The sequence below is a fragment of the Protopterus annectens genome, chromosome 1.part2, assembly GCF_019279795.1.
Source record: "Protopterus annectens isolate FY-2018-M chromosome 1.part2, PAN1.0, whole genome shotgun sequence".
NCBI classification, from domain to species: Eukaryota; Metazoa; Chordata; order Ceratodontiformes; family Protopteridae; genus Protopterus; species Protopterus annectens.
The window spans coordinates 211,611,388-211,629,257 of NC_056727.1; the positions used below are offsets into that span (position 1 = coordinate 211,611,388).

A 17,870-nucleotide genomic window follows, 5' to 3' on the forward strand; every position below is an offset into this window, starting at 1 on the left:
CTACAGGCTCAATTCCTGCTAGGAAAACTAAATACACTGGCAGACAAACTAAGCAGAAATCTCATGGACCCACATGAGTGGAAATTGGAACCAAAGACTTTCAACATGTTGATAAACAAATGGGTGGGTCCCAGATATAGACCTCTTTGCCTCCCCCCAGAACTACCAATTGGACAAATTCTGCACAAGGGCTCCCCACAAACAAGCTTGGAAAGTGGATGCTCTGTCCTTCAGCTGGAAAAATTGATCAGTTTATGCCTTAACCCCTCTGCCGCTCCTCTCCAAAGTACTACTAAAGATCAAACTCGACAAATCAAGGACAATACTGATTGCTCCAGACTGGCCACACTAACACTGGTACCCTCTCTGGCACAGTGCGTCACTGCTGGCTCCTTGGCACCTGCCTCAGACCCCTACCCTACTGTCAAAGCAGGAGAGCCAGATTCTGCACCCTCAGCTTCAAACCCTGAACCTGGCAGCCTGGCTAATTATCTAATCTCTCCGTTACCATCCCTCAGTAAACAAGTGTTGGATGTAATTTTGGGGGCAAGGAGGCCTAGTACTAGAAAATCTTATGCTGAAAATGGAAAAGATTCTGTGCCTGGAACCAAACTCAAGGGAAGGGCACAGCAGCGCCCAACTTACCTCAGATTCTTCAGTACTTAACTGAGATGCTTCATAAGGGCCTTCCTTTTTCCTCCATCAAAATTCACGCCTCAGCCATTTCAGCTCATTACAACACAGAACCACTCCTGTTCTCTCATCCAGTGCTCAAGCAGTTCCTCAGAGGGGCCAAAAACATAAGACCACCCAGGAGAGCCCCAACTCCAGCCTGGGACCTTAACTTTGCATTGGAAAAACTCACTGTACCTCCTTTTGAGCCAGCTGCAAGTGCAAAGTTAAAATTCCTTTCTTTGAAAACAGCCTTTCTTTTAGCAATCACTTCAGCAAGAAGAGTATCTGAATTACAGGCTCTTAAGGCAGTGGAGCCTTTCATCATCTTTCATGCGGACAGGGTGTCCCTCAGGACTAATCCCTCCTTCATGCCCAAGGTGGTATCCAGTGTGGCTCTTAACCAGTCCATTCATTTGCCCACCTACTTTTCTAATCCACAGAACAAAGGGCAGTGCATACTGCACTCCTTATATGTGCACAGACAACTTAGATTTTACTTGGACAGGACTAAACCTCAAAGAAATCTGAACAACTGCTGGTGGCATTTGCTGCAGGGGCAGAGGAAAAGGCTATTTCAAAGCAAACCATTTCTAAATGGATAGGCCATTGCATTCATTTCTGCTATAAGCACCATGGAAAACCTATCCCACAGGGTATTAGACCCCATTCAACCAGGGCTGCATCTACCTCTACAGCCTTTCTCTGAGGTGTCCCTACCAGGGACATCATAGAAGCTGCTACCTGGAGTTCTGTACATACTTTCACCAAGCATTACCATTTGCCAATTTTCTCCAAATCCAGAGCTGGCTTTGCCACTGCAGTCTTGCAGGGCCTTATAGCTGGTCCTAATGCTATCTAAATTCCTCCTCCCATCCTTAGCTTTGGGAATCTACCCAAATGTGATGACTGCAACAGTGAAACACGAAGAACATAGTACAGTTGTGTACAGTTACCATAAATATATTTAATTTAATTGCTTCCCATTAGTGGGGCACCTGACATCTGGGGCAAGAAAAACTGATGTAATGGCGTCAGCTGTATGCTTTTATACACGCAGGACCCAAGACTTTGATAATCAGGCCGACTGAGGCCTACTGCAAGCAGATAACCCAAATGTGATGACTGCAACAGTGAATACACTCACAGCTACATTTATGGTAAGTGTACATAACTGTACTTTCTTCCTTGCCAGTGTAAGGCTTTTGTCTCTTAGGGCCCTATATATCAATTTCATGCCCTCTAGCCTCTCTCTCTCTCTCTCTCTGGTGGGCAAATGTTTCCTTAGCCTCTTCTTGCCATATCTTCTGTTCCCCTCACTGTCCCGATCATTTTGCTTTATGCCTTCCGTAAGCATCATGACTTCCCCTTCCCTATAACTTCTCCAGAATTGCAGATAGTCTAGTTGCAGCCTTACCAGTAGCTGGTAGAGGTATCAGCTATTCTGGATTCCACCACCCACAAATACATCCCAGCATTTTGTTTTTGCAGCCTCCCTTTTACTATGAACCTGATGGTTCAAATTTTTTTGTAGTAGCTCGCAAGATGATTATTCTGCATTTTGTTAGCCTGATTCCCTTGATTGCATATTCTAACCTTTGTCATTCTGCAGATGCAGTACTTCACACCTGGTTGGAGTGAAGTTGTCACCATGTCCTAGCTCAGTGCAGCAGGGCTATAGTCCTAAGTGACATCTGTCTGAATGCCTTCAGCTCCAGGGCATGCCATTGTCAGACCATAAACCAGACCTCCGAGTATCTGTCCATTTATGAAATGTGTCTTTACAGTGGCTTTGATTTTTTTTTTTTAATTAATTTTGAGGCTAGCTGTAAGTAAAATAGTACTTTGTATGTTTATATATTATATATATTAAAATATGTTTATGTATATATGCATTTAAATTATGAGGTATGTGGCTGGTAAGATTGATACAAAATGCAAGTTTAATCTTAACTTAATATCACACTCCTGCCTTGTTTACTAAATTATTTTTATGGTTTTATTATTTAAATGGGGCACTAACAGAGGGTCCTTTATTTGACTCTTGTACTACAGTTACAAAGTACTTGCATCATTAAGTTAAGTTGGTGTAGAGCTTTCCTGGCATCAGGATTTGATAATTATCCTCAGCCCCACCCATCATTCACACACAGCCATAGCCGAGTTGGCATCACACTGCTATTGTCACTTATCCCACGTAGAATTTCTTCACATTTATTTAAAGTTTGGATAGAAGCAAGCTGATGGAGAGACAAAGTGATTTTTTTCTTTATGCATTGATCCGTTAACATGAATTTATCAAAGTGGTTCAGCAGTTTGTTCAAAATCCACTACACAAGGTTGACAAGAAAAGCTGGGCAAGGAAAAAAGAGGATAATTTTCATTTTCCTGTGCATCTTCTTTAGCATTATAACTTCTGTTGTAAACACCACAGTACTGATAGAAGAACTTTGCCAAATTTGTGTAATCATTTCAGTTGGAGTGGTGAGCATTGCTACATCACGATGCTTGGTTCTCCGGTACAACTCTTAGCTGAGGTACCTTTTGTGCAGAAATCTAGATGCCCTCCCTTGCAGCCTCATGTTTTTTCTTCTAATATCCCAAAAGTGTGAAGTAAGCGAAATTGGTAAGCAGCTTGTTGAGGTTGTGTGCTTGTATGTATAGCATGTATATCTGCAGTTGCAATAAACTGTTGAATGCGCTTTTGGTAAGCAGTTTGCTGCTGTGTTTTTCATTTGAAAGCACTCCTTGTCAAATGCAGGAGATTTTAAAAGTAGGAAGATAAGTGCACCTTTTCTGTTTCGGGTGTGCTTGCATTCATGGTAAGCATGTCCTCCACCCTCCCGCAATGCTGAAACATTCAGATGTACTGAAAGTTTTGGCATTGGTGTGGGAGTGTGCCGAGTATCTGAGGGATAAGGGGGGTGGGGGGAGGGGGGTGCCTTTTTGTGTAGGTGCTGGTGCATGTAAAATCTGCTTGTGAGTGTAAACATTTTGTTTAGTGATACTGTTAGGGAAAGTTTTTCATAATGTAGAGTGTAAGGTTGGGATTAGGAGCTCAGTTAGGGTTGTCACACAAGGTAATTGGGGAAAAGGGTGATGCTCTCCCTGTCTGTTTTTACTAGTGTGCCAACCCTGACCCTGCCACTAACCACAGGCATATATTTTGCCTTAAAAATTCTTTCCTTATAACACTCCTCAGGCAAAGTTACTGTTTTGTCAACTAAAAACAAAAACTTAACACACAAGAATGCTCATTTTTCTTTTGCCAGCTGGTGTGGTCTCAGCCATTTTAGGTGGTTTTGACGTGCTTAAATTTATGTAATGTGTGTCAATGTTTCTGCACATCAGTGTTACATAATGTACTTGTCTGTGTTCATCTTGCAATAGAATGGCATTCATAATGTACTTGTCTGTGTTCATCTTGCAATAGAATGGCATTCAAATTAGTTTCTTTGCCGTGCAAACATTCTGTGACTGATTAGGCACTGGTTCCTACAACTCTGAAATGGATTAAGTGGATAGTATGAGATCATTTATTTCAAAAGAGTGATACAAAATGATTTTTCATCTGTTTTATAAACACAAGACTCCTGTATCCATAAAGTCTACCTCCTACTATTCAGTTAAGACGTAGATGTGTACTAATATAATTCATTGTTTCTGTTCTGCATCAGCTGCTTGCACCCATGTATTGAATTGTTAGGGTGACAGGAATTCGCTTGGCTGACTTTATTTCCATCAGTGTGCCAGCGGAACAATGCATGCTTTGATTAGCCATGGGGGAGGGAATGATTCTAATTGCGAGGGCTCTGCTTCTTATAATAACATGGTTAGAGGTGGTTTTACCAATTAGCATTTAGTATTATTGGTTTATTTTATATTTGCTACTGTTCTGATTTTTATTATTCATAGAAAATTGCTAGAAAGTGTAATTGGATAAAAATGAAAGACCATTATTGGGCAGATTCAGTACAGTACCGTGGTATGTGTACTGATGGGCCATATTAACGTTTAAGTTTGGGATGTTGGCAACATTTTACATTGTAACATTTAATGGATTTTTTCTGAACAGATAAGATTTCATTTTCTCTATTTTGTTTTTTTCTGAACAGTTAATATTTAATTTTCTATATCACTGTTTTGTTATTTTTGTTTAACGTTTTTTTTTTTCTTATAGGTTCAAGACTACTTGAGGCGACTGGAAAGTATACCAGACTTGTTGGAGTTGGATCACCTTACAGTTTCAGGAGATGTAACCTTTGGAAAAAATGTTAGCCTCAAAGTGAGTAATGAATCCTTTATGTAACTGTGATTGTGTGTAGTACAATCATGTATTTCATTAAATAACTCCCCCTCCCAAAAAAAAATCTGATATGAAGGTCACTGGCTCAAGTAAAAGCACTAACAACTTAGCAGAATATTTCACATGTGAAGTGTTTGAATTACCCCGAAGTTAAATACAAGTTGAATAAAGAATGCTTCTGTAGGCCTTATTTTGTTTAAGGTGTGTAGGCTGGATCCAGTCAACACTTGGATTATTGCTAGAAGACAACTAACTTCCTTTAATATTCCTTTAGTATTAGTTTTTTAATACATCGTATTATTCATGGAGTCATTAATTTCACCTGGCTTTCTGTGAAACTGACATTTTGAAGGCAGATTTAGGCCTTGGAGCAAGGGCGTGTGCTTCTTTTCTTTTTTTTGAAAACTTGCCATACTCTACGGTTTCCTTCTTAACTGTAGTGGGTTTATCGCTACGGTGAATGTTGATTTTCAATCTAATTCCCATGCCAAATTTCAGTCTTAAAATGATAGCTCAACATAGTAGATACGGTGAAAATCTGCATACCATGCTAAAAACACAGTTTTTACTGGAGGTTAGCAGCCAGCAGGACTGAGTTGTGCTACACCCCCCCCCCCTTCCCTACTTTGTAGCAGGTACATTATTTTAATCTAGGCAGGGTAAAACCAGCCCTGCTGTTTGTCACTGCAGCACCTAAACTGCAGAGGAGAATGAATGAATGCGCAGTTGGTCTTTGCTACAATCTTGTGAAGCGTATTGGGGAATAAAAGGGCATTCAGATAGAAGGGGTTTGATGGGCAGCAGGCATGAAGGTCTTGGCAAGGCAGCAGCAGAACGATAACATGTTACTGTGTTTTTTGGTTAGAAAGTTTTTCGGACAGGAAATTGCTAAGCAGATTGCACAAGGTAGGCAGCAAAAATTGAACGTTAAACTGCATTTAAGACACTAAATAAATAAAATCTCAATATTTGTTAGTAATGTTTTCATTATGCATGTGGACTGCACATAAAATATGAACCATCCATTTTCCTGTTACTTGGATAGTTTCATTTAAGAACCAAGCTTTAACATACCTCAAGGCGAGGAACGCTACTCGCTTCAAGTCTTTAAAACCTAAGTACATGTTCTACACTGTCGCATATTGCAGCTCTAGTCACAGCTGAAATTGCTCCAAGAACTGTCTTACCTTACAACTGTCTATTTAATAAAGAAAATCGTAATTTAAAGGGGCCAGTCTGGATGTTGTGGCACCCTTGGATTTAGAGTTAAATTTGGGGATTTTCTGACTAATTTGGGGCAGTTGAGAGGTATGACTGGAATGTGCTGCTAGAAAGTACTAAGTTTAAACATTTATTGCCACCTAAACACAGTATCTCATGTTTAAGAAACTTGGGCATGAGACCATTTTAACATGCAGATTCAAAGTTGGGTAGTTTCATTAACCACTTAATCTTATGAGTGGAGATCTTTGGAAAGTGCAAGGAATGATGAGGGTTTTAATATCACCCAGCACTGCTAAATTTGTCACTGTTAGAAATCTGGGAGAGAATTCTAGAAGAAATCTAAATTATTTAACAATGCAGCTGGTTCACACAAGTTTGAGATAGATTGGGCTCTATATTAGAAGTTAAGTTTTAAATTTATCAGCTAAATTGAACTCTGTCCCGACAGTTTTTGGGTGGTTAAAACTTTCACTTCCAGATTTTTAGTTTTCTGTCATAGGTTCATAGGCGTGTACTACATTTACAGTCAGGGGCCTGGGAAATGAACCATTTATATAGGCTGCCTGTGTTCATTAGAGACATAGGTGACAAACCATGGATGAATTTCCTGTTACCCATTCTGTCATCCAAGTTGCACTTCAGTTGGTTTAGGGAGGCTCTCTGCTTCACATGGATTTGAAGCCTGTTCCAGAGGAGGAGTAGTCTCTGGGATATGTACCTGTCTCTCCAGCAGATCCTGTTTATGTCACCGGCAAGATTAATTCTTTAGAGTAGGTAATTCTGGTGCTGTTTGTTTTGCAGATGCACAGGAGTTCCATCGGGGTGGGGTTACTGGCAGTGCCTTGTATGCCTCAACAGCCTGGAGACCGAATGCAAGGATAGGGCCTTGAGGCGGTCTGCTCAGGACATGTTACTTACTCCCTCTATTCTGTTAGTGAGGAATCTGTGTGGATGTCCCAGGTGATGGATGTGCCTGGTTAGGTACTTACCAAAGGGGCCGTTGTACTCACTCATAGGTCTGAATGCCGAATACAGTGGAAGAGTGACTTTCTTGGATCTAGATGCCATATGCTGTAAGCTGCATAACATAGAATGATTTCCTCACTACTGTAGACATGTGTAATGGTCAAAGGCTAGATTACTGTCTGTGTCCCTAAGTCCTTAACTACAATGTCAACTTTCAAAGGTTTGTTGTCATTGTGATAGTTACCAAAGGTGGATGACTTCCCAAATGATATTATGCATTTCTTGGCATTTAGTTTTAGTCCACGGTTATGACACCAGTTTTGTGTCCACCCTTCCTGGACAACATTTTATGCCCATGGGGGATTTATGACGGTTACTAATTTGCAGTCAACTGCAAATTTAGTCAGACGGAGGCCATTGACATAGGCATTGACCTCAAAGAAGTACTTAACAAAAACTCGTGGTCCCAGGACCCATCCCTGATGGACTACACTTGTGACTGACCTCTTTGTAGAGATGGACTGCCCAATTCTAACCTCCTGGTTCCTGTCTCTGAGCTAGCTGGCTATCTACCAGGTGATATAAAGGGTTTATACCTAACCTCTTGAGTTTGTCAACAATGCCTGAGCGGGGTATTGTGTCAAATGCCTTGGCCAGGTCAAGATAAGGAGTGTGAAACTTTTGCCCTCATTCACTGCTTTGGTGACCTTCTCAAAGTCCATCAGGTTGAGCAGGTATGACCTGCCCTTGACAAAATCAAATGGACTTTGGTCTAGTGTCTGAAGGTATCATATGTCAGTATTGATAATTTCCATATTCTTTCCATGGCTTTGCATATGCGACTAGTGAAACATGTAGGTCTGTAGATGGCCCACCTTTCTGCAGAGGGATGACTATTGCTGCTCTCCATTGGTGAGGCATGAAGCCTGCTTGGAGGCTACAGTTAAATAGCAATTCCAGAGAGTCTGATAGGTCATGTTTCGTACTATTTAGAAGGCATCATGGGGTATTGTTTGGCACCATGGAGGCAGTGTTCTTGGCTTTAGTGAGTGCATTTAGGACCTGTTCCATAGTGACAGTATGAGGAGTTATATTTGATGGCATTTCCTTAGGGAAGGTTCAGGGAGAGGGAGGGGTAAAGTTAGAGATGAAATTGTGTCAGTAAGTAGGTTTGCTATATCTTCTGGTTTAGTATAGGTGGCTCCATGAGCAGTGAGCTCTGCACATATTTGTGTATTGCCTTTGAAGTTGTGGACATAGCTAAATAATGCCTTGTGGTTATCCTTAGCCTAGGAGACCAAACACTTTGCCTTTGGTAGACATTTTGTCCTCTGAGTTGTTTTTGTGAATGCATTTATCCTCCTGGGTGCTACAGCTCTTAATTTTTCCCATGATTTTCTTCCTTCTGTTATAAAGCCTATCGATGATGCAATTCCACCAGGGTGGCTTATATTTTGAGTTCTATATTTCTTCCTGGTTGGTACTGCTGCCTCTGTCCAGCTGTTAACATGTTTGTATATACATAGGCAGCAGTATTCTCAGGCTTTATGGGGGCTTGAAATTTTGACAGGTTTTCACTTAATAGTAAAAAGTCTTACAGTTGTTCCTGAACATTCCAGGGTTAGCTGGGGTTCCATGTTTTAGTTTTACTTCAGAGAAGACCATTTTGTAGTGTGACCTTACCAGCGAAGACTTTACACTAGGGAATATGTAGCACAAACCTATATTAGTGAGAACCAGATCCAGTATGATTGCACCCCTTGTCAGTATATTGACAATCTGATCCAAGGAGTACATCAAAATCCAGGAATCTCTGTGCCTGGACCTTTAGTTTTATATAAGATTCCTACGTAATAGTGGGGTAATTAGTTACCCATGAATGTGGTATTGCGGTGGATGGGGAGTGTTTTTCTAATGAGTTTAAATACATGTTATGGGTTCCCTGAGTCATAGAGGGGGACCTATAGCTTGGAAGGAAGTGGTTTGGGATTTTATCTATGATGATTTGAACATGGAGAAACTCAAGTGCAGTGTCTTGTTTGACCAGCCTTGAGGTACATTTGTTTTTGATATAACTCGAGTCAGCTCCACCTTTAGTCCCTGTCTGTAGTAGCTGGTTTAAATGTGTAGAAGGCATTTTAGACTTGCACTGCTAGTGTGCACTCCCCAGCTCTAAACCATGTCTCAGTTACCGTGCCGGATGATGGCATTCTGTAGGGTGAGGAAAGCTTGTAGGAAGTGGAGTTTCTTGTTTAGACTCCTAGCATTTAGCACTAACACATTTAGATTTTCTTGGTACTTTCAGTTTGACATTGTCCTCACCCACAGTGCTTTAGTTAATATTCAAAAGCCTCGAAGGACAGATGTGCACACCATCTCTGGTAAAGCAGTGTGGTCTGTTGACCATCTCCTTTTTTGTTGACAAATATTGCACCTCTTTAGAATGACACCAGAGACCAAGTCCGTTATTAGTCTGTCATCTGCTTGTATTGTGGCATTATCCTTGTAGAAGGTAAAATGCTGCCCAGTGCTAGGCTCATAACAGCCTGGGACACGCATTCCAGGAGCTATGTGATGTATCTTCATATTGTATAGGGAGGTGTATTTCAGGTCATTTACCCTCACATGGACTATGACTGAGTCATACTGGTACTTGTGGTCCAGTGACACTAGTACATGCATAATATGGTGATTCTTGGCCCCTGGTAGTCAACTGACTATGACTTTCTGCTTAGTCTAGTGAGAGGGATATTGGTCACTGGATACTCCATTGTGAAATGCACTAGAATGTAAGGGTGTGTGGTGGCTGGCCTTATGGGCTTAGACATCGAGGTGCCATGAGATGTGGCTGCATGTGTTGAGGTGGGTGTTTTGAAATAATACATTTGGAGCTGCTAGTGTTATTTGCTGTGTGTAATTCATCTAAGAAGCATTTGCAGTTTAGGAAGGTTACATTTAAATGCCTCTGCATATGTGGTCTGTGTCTACTTTGAACTGTGTGTAATAGGTGCAGTGTGTACACTTCTGACAATCTTATTGACATTGGAGTGCTTTTAGGTGAGGGCTTTGCCTCCATGATGTTGTATAAACACATCTCTCACATACCATATCAGTTTCTTTGAGAATTAACTGACTGGCTGTAAACATGAGGCAATTTCTGCAGTGCCTCAGGATGCCCATATCCACCATGCTGGTAACTGAGATAGTAGGAAAGTTCATATCCATGGCAACAGGCCCTTTATTGATTAGATGGTTGCAGTGAGAATATAAAGTAGTATCAGGAATATCTGAGCTGATGTTAATCTTTTCTCCATTCATCACTGATGGGTTTGGTTCTGAGCCCTCAGAACAGTCTGCCTTTTTACCAAGTTCGCACCAGCCAAAAAAACGTTCGAGCCAAGTTTCTACCTAGAAAGCCCTTCTTCCTGTTACCTCCGATCTCGTTTGCCACATAGCCGTAAAGCCGCATTTCAGCCGAGCTCTCAGCTAAGTGAAACGTTTTGATATTTGTGTGAAAAAGTTTGGATATCTTCATATTTTTTTAAGCGATTAGTATTTCTAGTGTCTTTTCTTCTGCTTAACCTTGTTATTTTCCCTTTACCCGTTGTTACCGTTCGTAAACTTTCAGTACCATTGTTGGTATGGCCTTTCCTCCCTTACGTTTGTGGTCTTTCTTCAATACCATAGTTGGTATTGTTGTCTCTCCTGTTTAACCTTCTAGCTTTGTCTTTTATTCAGGTGTTTCCCTTCTCTTCCTCTATATACAGTGTATTGTTATATTTGTGACTTTTTGAATGGATTTGACTTCATTATAGTTGGATTATACAGTTGGGTTGTGGTGTACTTGTCTACCAAGATGTCTGATAAGAAGGGTACTTCTGGTTTTAAGCATTGTACTTCATGTAAGGGCAAGTTACCTAACAGTGATTCTCATGATGACTGTGTATACTGTTTGGGAATGCCCCACCTTTCGGTGCAGCCCCTACGTGACATTTGTCAGAGTCTCAGTCAACGCACTCTTAATGAAAGCAAAAATAAACTTATTCTGAAAGGGTTGCTTAAGTCTCCCTTCTCAGAGGCCATTTCTGCGATGGAGGTCTTCACCCCTCCTAAGGACAAAAAGAGATCCCACTCTGTTCCTTCTTCACCCTCGAATGATCAGAGAAAGTCTGGGAAATCAAACGTCCCAAAGTCATCTTCGGAGCATAAATCTGCCTCTTCGGCTCAGTCTTCTTCGGCTCTAACCATCTCGAAACCTTCTACACCAGCGCCTGTTTCAGCACCAGTTCTACCACAGGCACTGATCATAGACCTTACTTCACGTATTTCAACTTAGGCAGCTGTTCCCGCATCGGCTCAGGGCACACCTTCAACCTATGCCATTAGTTTCCATTTTGGAACAGACTGTTTTGGCTCAGAGTGCCACTTCGGCACAGAGTGTTGTACCAACCTCACTGGACTTGACCCCTTTACTTCTGGTCTCAAAATTAGAGACTTCGGTGCCAGCAGACCTTGCACCACGGACCCTATACTCCCCTTCCGTAGATCCGTTTTTAGGCCAAGAGTATAGCCCCTTCCTCGAATGTCCTGACTCTCCAACCGGAGTATCTGCTAGCTCCACCAGGAGCCTTTCGGAACACGAAGTGGTGCGTCTTGTAAACCAGCTGTTATCCAGGGGGATTCCCTCTTTCTCCAAGACCCATCCACCTGCAGGACTTGGTTGTCATGTCCACGGACTCCATCTTACACTCCTCCTTCAACCATCTAATTTCCGAAGCCTTCTGCTCAGACATCCTTCTTGGAACCCATAACCTCGGTGCCTGTGGTGCATCTCACTCCAGCTCCAAGTTTGCCCCCTTTGGTTTTCAGTTCCCGCTGAACCAGTCCTTCCTCTGTCTGGGGAATGGGGGACAGGCACATTGGCCCAGGGTACTGAGCCGCCTCTCTCCTTGGTTCTATCCTCAGCGCCGATAGCTGCATCCGTGCCAATCCTGCTTGAGGCTCCATCTGTGGAGGCGGGTTCGTCAGAGCGGGCTGTGACCCCGGTCCCGAGATTTTTTCTCAGTTCCAGGCTCCCAGCCCTCTTCGGGCGGGCCTGCCTTCCACGAGATGGAGAGGGCTCTTGCTTCTGGCAGCACTCCTTTAATGTCGGATCCCCAGTTTTCACCCCTTAAGCTTACAGCTGTCGCAGACCACCACCCCCCCCACCCCCCCCCCCAGGGCACTGAGCAGAAAAGCTGCAGGACACCCTGTTCAGGGTACCCGCTCTTACGAGTCCTCCTCAGAGAACCACCACTGAGGAGCCCCTTCGAAAGAAGACATGCAAGAGGAAGCACATGGACTCACCAGAGGAAGACATGGATTATGATGATGAAGGGTCCCCGCGGTCACCTCCTGATGTCTCCTTTGGAGACATCCTGGAAATGTTGAGGCAGAGAGGTGACTGGAAGCCCTCCAACCCTTCGTCTGAGGAGTCTGTGTTCCTGCAGGCCTTTTGAGCCCAGCCTTCTACCTCTTGGGTAACCCCGCCTGCTGACAAGCTCGTCGTACAGCGTGCTTGGAAGAACCCTGATAACATTGAGGCGATCCTTGGAGACCAGACAAAATTCTTTCCCCTCCCAAGGATCACCTGCATTGGTCCAAAGGGTTACCAGTTGATGCTATGGTGGTGGTGGCAGTGATGAAAAAGGACTTGTTTGAGGAAAGTCCAGCTGTCCACCTGCCCAACAGGGAGTCCTGGGTAGTGGACAGACTTGTGAAGCATGTTTTTGCTTCAGGGACCTTTGCTATATAGTCCCTGAATTATTTGGCACATTTTACGGGGCTCCAGAGGAACTTGATCTCTGAACTCTCTGGGATGCTCACAGGACAGTTGCCTGATGAGGTCAGGGACAAAGTGGCTTTGCAATTTTCAACCCTGGAATCAATATCCAACTCGTCAATGAGGTTGCTGTCACATGCGACCAAAAGGGTGGCTAGAGCAGTGGGTTCGGGCATTATTGTGAAACGTCATGCCTGGATGTGCATTTGTGACCTAGCGGATCCCTTCAAGTCTTCCTGTCTGAATGCTTCCATCGAAGCTTCATCCCTTTGTGGCTCCAAAGTGAATGACACGCTAGCCAGGTGCGAGCAAGACGGAAAAACCCCATCTGCCATAGGCGTACAGTTTTCCAACCCTCAATGTACCTTCTCCAGGAATCAGAGGAGTGGAAAAATGTGGCATAAGAAATCTCAGGGTCCTTTCCGTACCGCACGTGGTGGTGATACTTCGAGGCAGGGCAGAGGTGGTAACAATTCTGAAAGATGCCACTATAGAGTCGAAGGGGGGTCCTCATAACCAAGGCCCCAGAGACGCTTTCTCTGGTCAGCCTTTTCAGCGCTCCTGAGGAGCAGCCCGATTGCTTACCTCTGGAAGCAGCCTGGGGTCATTTCTCTCTGCACCAAGCTGCCCGGCTATCTATGCGTGCAGAGCATTATCACCAGAGGTTACACCATTCCCCTTTCTTGTCAACCAAAATTTCCAAGAAAACTTCCCGATGTTCCACTAAGTCAAAAGGGAGGAAGCAGCTTCAGAAATTATAAAGCTTCTCAAAAAAGAGTCATCCAACCAGTCCCACCAGACCAGTGCAGATCTGGATTTTACTCTAGATTCTTTTTGGTGCCAAAAAAGACAGGGGACTAGAGACCCATTTTGGATCTCACAGCTTAAACAAGTCTGTCACCCAAACCAAATTCCAGATGGTTACGGTTCAGTCCATTCTCCCCTTTATGAGAAAAGGCGATTGGATATGCTGTATAGACCTCTGGGATGTGTATTACCACATCAAGATGGGCAAATGCTCCAGGAATCTGCTTCGCTTCCCGTTAGGAGTCAATCATTATCAATTCCGTGCCCTGCTGTTTGGCCTCTCTACAGCCCCCAGAGTGTTCACAAAATGCATGGCAGTGGTAACAGCTCACTTGAGACTAAAAGGATTCCGGGTGTTTCCATATCTGGATGACTGGCTCCTTACCTCCCCCACTGAGCATCTTCTGGTAACAGCACTGCATTATACTCTCTCTCTCACATACTGTGGCAAAATTGTCGGGAATAAAGATGCATTGGGAGAAATCAAACCTTATCCCTACATAGCAAATAGAGTTCATCGGAGCAGTGTTCAACACTCAGTCTTGTCTAGTATCACTTCCAATTCACAAACTTCATTTATTGAGGATTCAGCTCCTGGTGATACTCTCTCAAACTACAGTCTCTGCAAGGGAAGTTCTTCAGGCCCCAGGTTCTATGGCAGCGTCAATCCCAATAGTGTCGCTAGCAAAGCTACATATGCGGATTCTGCAGTGGCTCCTTTTTTGTCAGTGGTTCCCAAACTATCACCCCCTCGATTACAAGATTTGAATAATAAACTCATGCAAACAAGACCTGCTTTGGTGGATGAGGCCAGACATAGATCTTTGGAGTCATCCGTTTCAAACTCCTCAGCCCACAGCCATTGTGACCATGGATCCTTCCCTGAGTGAGTGTGGGGGGGGGGCATTTCCAGGGAAAGACTGTCCAAGGCACATGGTCCACCTCAGAGGCCCACCTGCATATCAGTGTTCTGGAACTGAGAGCTGTGCTGTTATCGTTGCAGGCCTTCCATTCGGCTCTCCCATCCGGAACAATTGCAGTTCAGTCACACAATATATCAGTGGTGTGGTATATCAACAATCTCTTCTCTCCTGTTCGAGACATCATTCTGGCCTCTCATAAACCGTCCACCAGAAGACTATATCAGGATAAATGGAAAAGATTCTCCATTTGGTCCAAGGATAACATGCTAGACCCGTATTCAGCTCCAGTTACTGCAGTGCTTCAATACTTAGCCAAGTTTTTTGATAATGGAGCCTCTACCTCTACTATACGAGTACATCTGGCGGCATTTTCCACAATGGTATAGATGGCACCCCTCTTATCTCTCTATGCATTTGCAAGGCTTTTCTCAAGGGGATTTCTCATATTAGGCCTCCTATCAGACAGCCTGTGGAACCATGGAACCTCACTCTAGTCCTTCAGTCTTTGACTCAGAAACCTTTCAAACCTGCTATGAAGTGTGACCTAAAGTTTTTGTCTTGGAAATCCTTCTTGTTAGCCATCACATCTGCCAGAAGAGTCTCAGAGCTACAGTCATTGTGTATCAAGAGGCCTTATCTGGTCTTCCATAAAGACAGAGTATCGCTTAGGACGAATCCATCATTTCTCCTCAAAGTTGTTTCTGAATTTTCCATAAATCAGACCATTGACCAACAGTGTTCTTTCTGAATTTTGCCAATAGAGTACTGCTTTCATTCTTTAGACGTGCATAGATAATTTAGATTTTATTTAGACAGGACCAAATCTATCCGTAAATCTGAACAATTTTTTGTCTCCTTTTCTGGACCCAGAATGGGAGAAGTGGTTTCCAAGGTTATATTATCAAAATGGCTAAGGGACTGCATATGTTTCATTTATTCACTCAGTAATGAACCTATGCCAAAAGTTAAAGCTCAAGTCCACTAGATCTATGGCAACATCGGTAGTTTTCCATTCCAGGGGTTCCATGGATGACATCTGCACTGCAGCTACTTGGGCTAAGCCTCATACCTTTATCAATCATTACAAATTGGACCTGGTCTTCAGAGGGAGAGCTGCCTTCGGCTCAATGGTTCTCAGGAATGTTCTTCATAAGGGCCGCCCATGGACCTCAAGGTAGCTTGGGATTCTGTCCTATCAATGATGAATGGAAAGAAGATGAACAACATCAGATAAAGAAGTTATGTCTTAACATAACATTCCATCTGGGTTGTTCATCTTTCATTCATCACTTCCCACCCTCCTTCCCACTCCAAAGACTCCTGGGGGATGCTTTGGGTCCAAGTGGTGTCCTAGGGTATTTGCGCAGAAGTGGCATCTGCTTTACTTCTCTATCTCTAGCAAACTCGATCTGAGGTAACAGGGAGAAGGGCATTCTGGGTAGAAGCTTAGCTCGCGTTTTTGGCTGGCGCGAGCTTGGTAAAAAGGCTGACTCTGTTCCTAGGGCTCAGAACCGAACCCATCAGTGATGAATGAAAGAAGATTAGCAACACAGATGAAATGTTATGGTAAGACACGACTTTTTTTGCAACTCTGGTGGCAGTGCTTTATCCTGGTAGATTTTTTGCATTGCTTTATTGGCATTTCAGAATTCTGACCAACTGAAATACAGGTAGAATCTTAAGGTTTCTATGAATTCTCTTCTATGAATAGGCTCTGTCACTTCAGAAATAAACCATAGAAGTATGATTGTACTTCCTGTAGCTAGTAACTAATGGGACTATTTTCCTCAGATGATGTATTTTTAGTAAGAAGTAAATGTCTGTCACAGTCAGACTAATCTGTAATAAGAGCCCAGTCAGCATGTGCCAAGTCAGAGCGTTAGGCTTGTAGTTATATTTGAAGGCCGTTAATGTTGTGTTGGATGCTGAGATCTTTGTACTCCTGGTCAAGAACAATGTTAAGACAATGCAGTGGTTACTGAAGAAAGGAGACTTGATTATCTGAAGGGTGCACATGAGGCAATACTTTAGTGCCCAGTCAGCAGACCGTTGTGCATTCATGCAATAAATTTGAAGCAAAACAACCAAAGCCATTACCCTGCCCTAAATCAGATGGCAAACAACCTAAACTGTAACAAATGTTTGAAACTGCATTAAATGAAAAATGTAGTTTGATCAAACTACTAAAAACATTTGTTTTCCACCGCTGATCATAAATCAGTGGGGTTTACTTTCCCTGGAACAGTATTGGGCTGAGACACAGTACAGGTTAGGGATGATCAGAAAGTGAGCTCTTCGAGTTTGGGAAGCACATTAACAATGTGTGGGTCTTAATAGTTGCTAGATTGCATCAAGGAAGAAGTGAAGAATGGAAATGAATAGTTTGAGGTGTGAAATAATGCAGGAAGAGGAAGCAAGTGATTTGTCTATATAAAGAGAGAGAGAGAAGTGCGATTATTGAAGAACTGACAGAAATTGTGCAATCCAAGCAATCATGGGAGCCATAACATGCCTTGCCATGTATATCTTTAAGGCTTGTAGGAGTGTGAGAAATTGGAAAAGCGTATGAGAAAGGCCTGTAAAAACTTGTGAAAAGGCAGCAAAACACATCTGGTAGACAAGACCGCTACATAGACGGTAGGGTTGGGAATATGTAAAGGTAATTCTTCATAAGTTATTAGAAAAAGATGGAGTTAATTGTTTTTTTCATACCTCTCAACCTGGAAATATCAAAAATCTGGACAAAGCCCATGAAAAATAAGTACAAATCAGTATGCTGATTAACATAAAAGTTGCATACATAATTATGTAACCTCGCCCACTGCAATGGAATTGTGGAATACCAAATTTCAAACGCAAACTGAAGAACAAAGAAAATATGGCCCCAGAGTCCCCCTGCAGCCATTCCAATGTCCCATTACCTGGCTGTTTCGCCCCATTCAGCATAAACACTAATGTGCATACTGATTTTCTTCTACAATGATTATTTGAAGTTTCTTTTACATTTTATAAAACACTAATGGACATCTGCTAAACAGAGCAATACAGTCTCAGAATGAAAATAAACTTAACATTAAAACGTATCTCCCCTTGAAACTCACATTCATTGAAACAGCATTGAAACCCACATCCAAAGAAAAATGCATCTGGC

The 17,870-nt window shown here is 42.8% G+C and overlaps 1 protein-coding gene across 1 annotated transcript in view; it reads left to right on the top strand.

Annotated features, from left to right (window-relative positions):
- UGP2 (UDP-glucose pyrophosphorylase 2) overlaps positions 1-17,870 on the top strand; it is a gene marked incomplete in the record, with an annotated part of 652,430 nt that overhangs the window by 573,427 nt on the left and 61,133 nt on the right. The window contains 1 exon segment of the mRNA XM_044055543.1: positions 4,853-4,957. Coding sequence (XP_043911478.1) covers positions 4,853-4,957 — 105 coding nt within the window.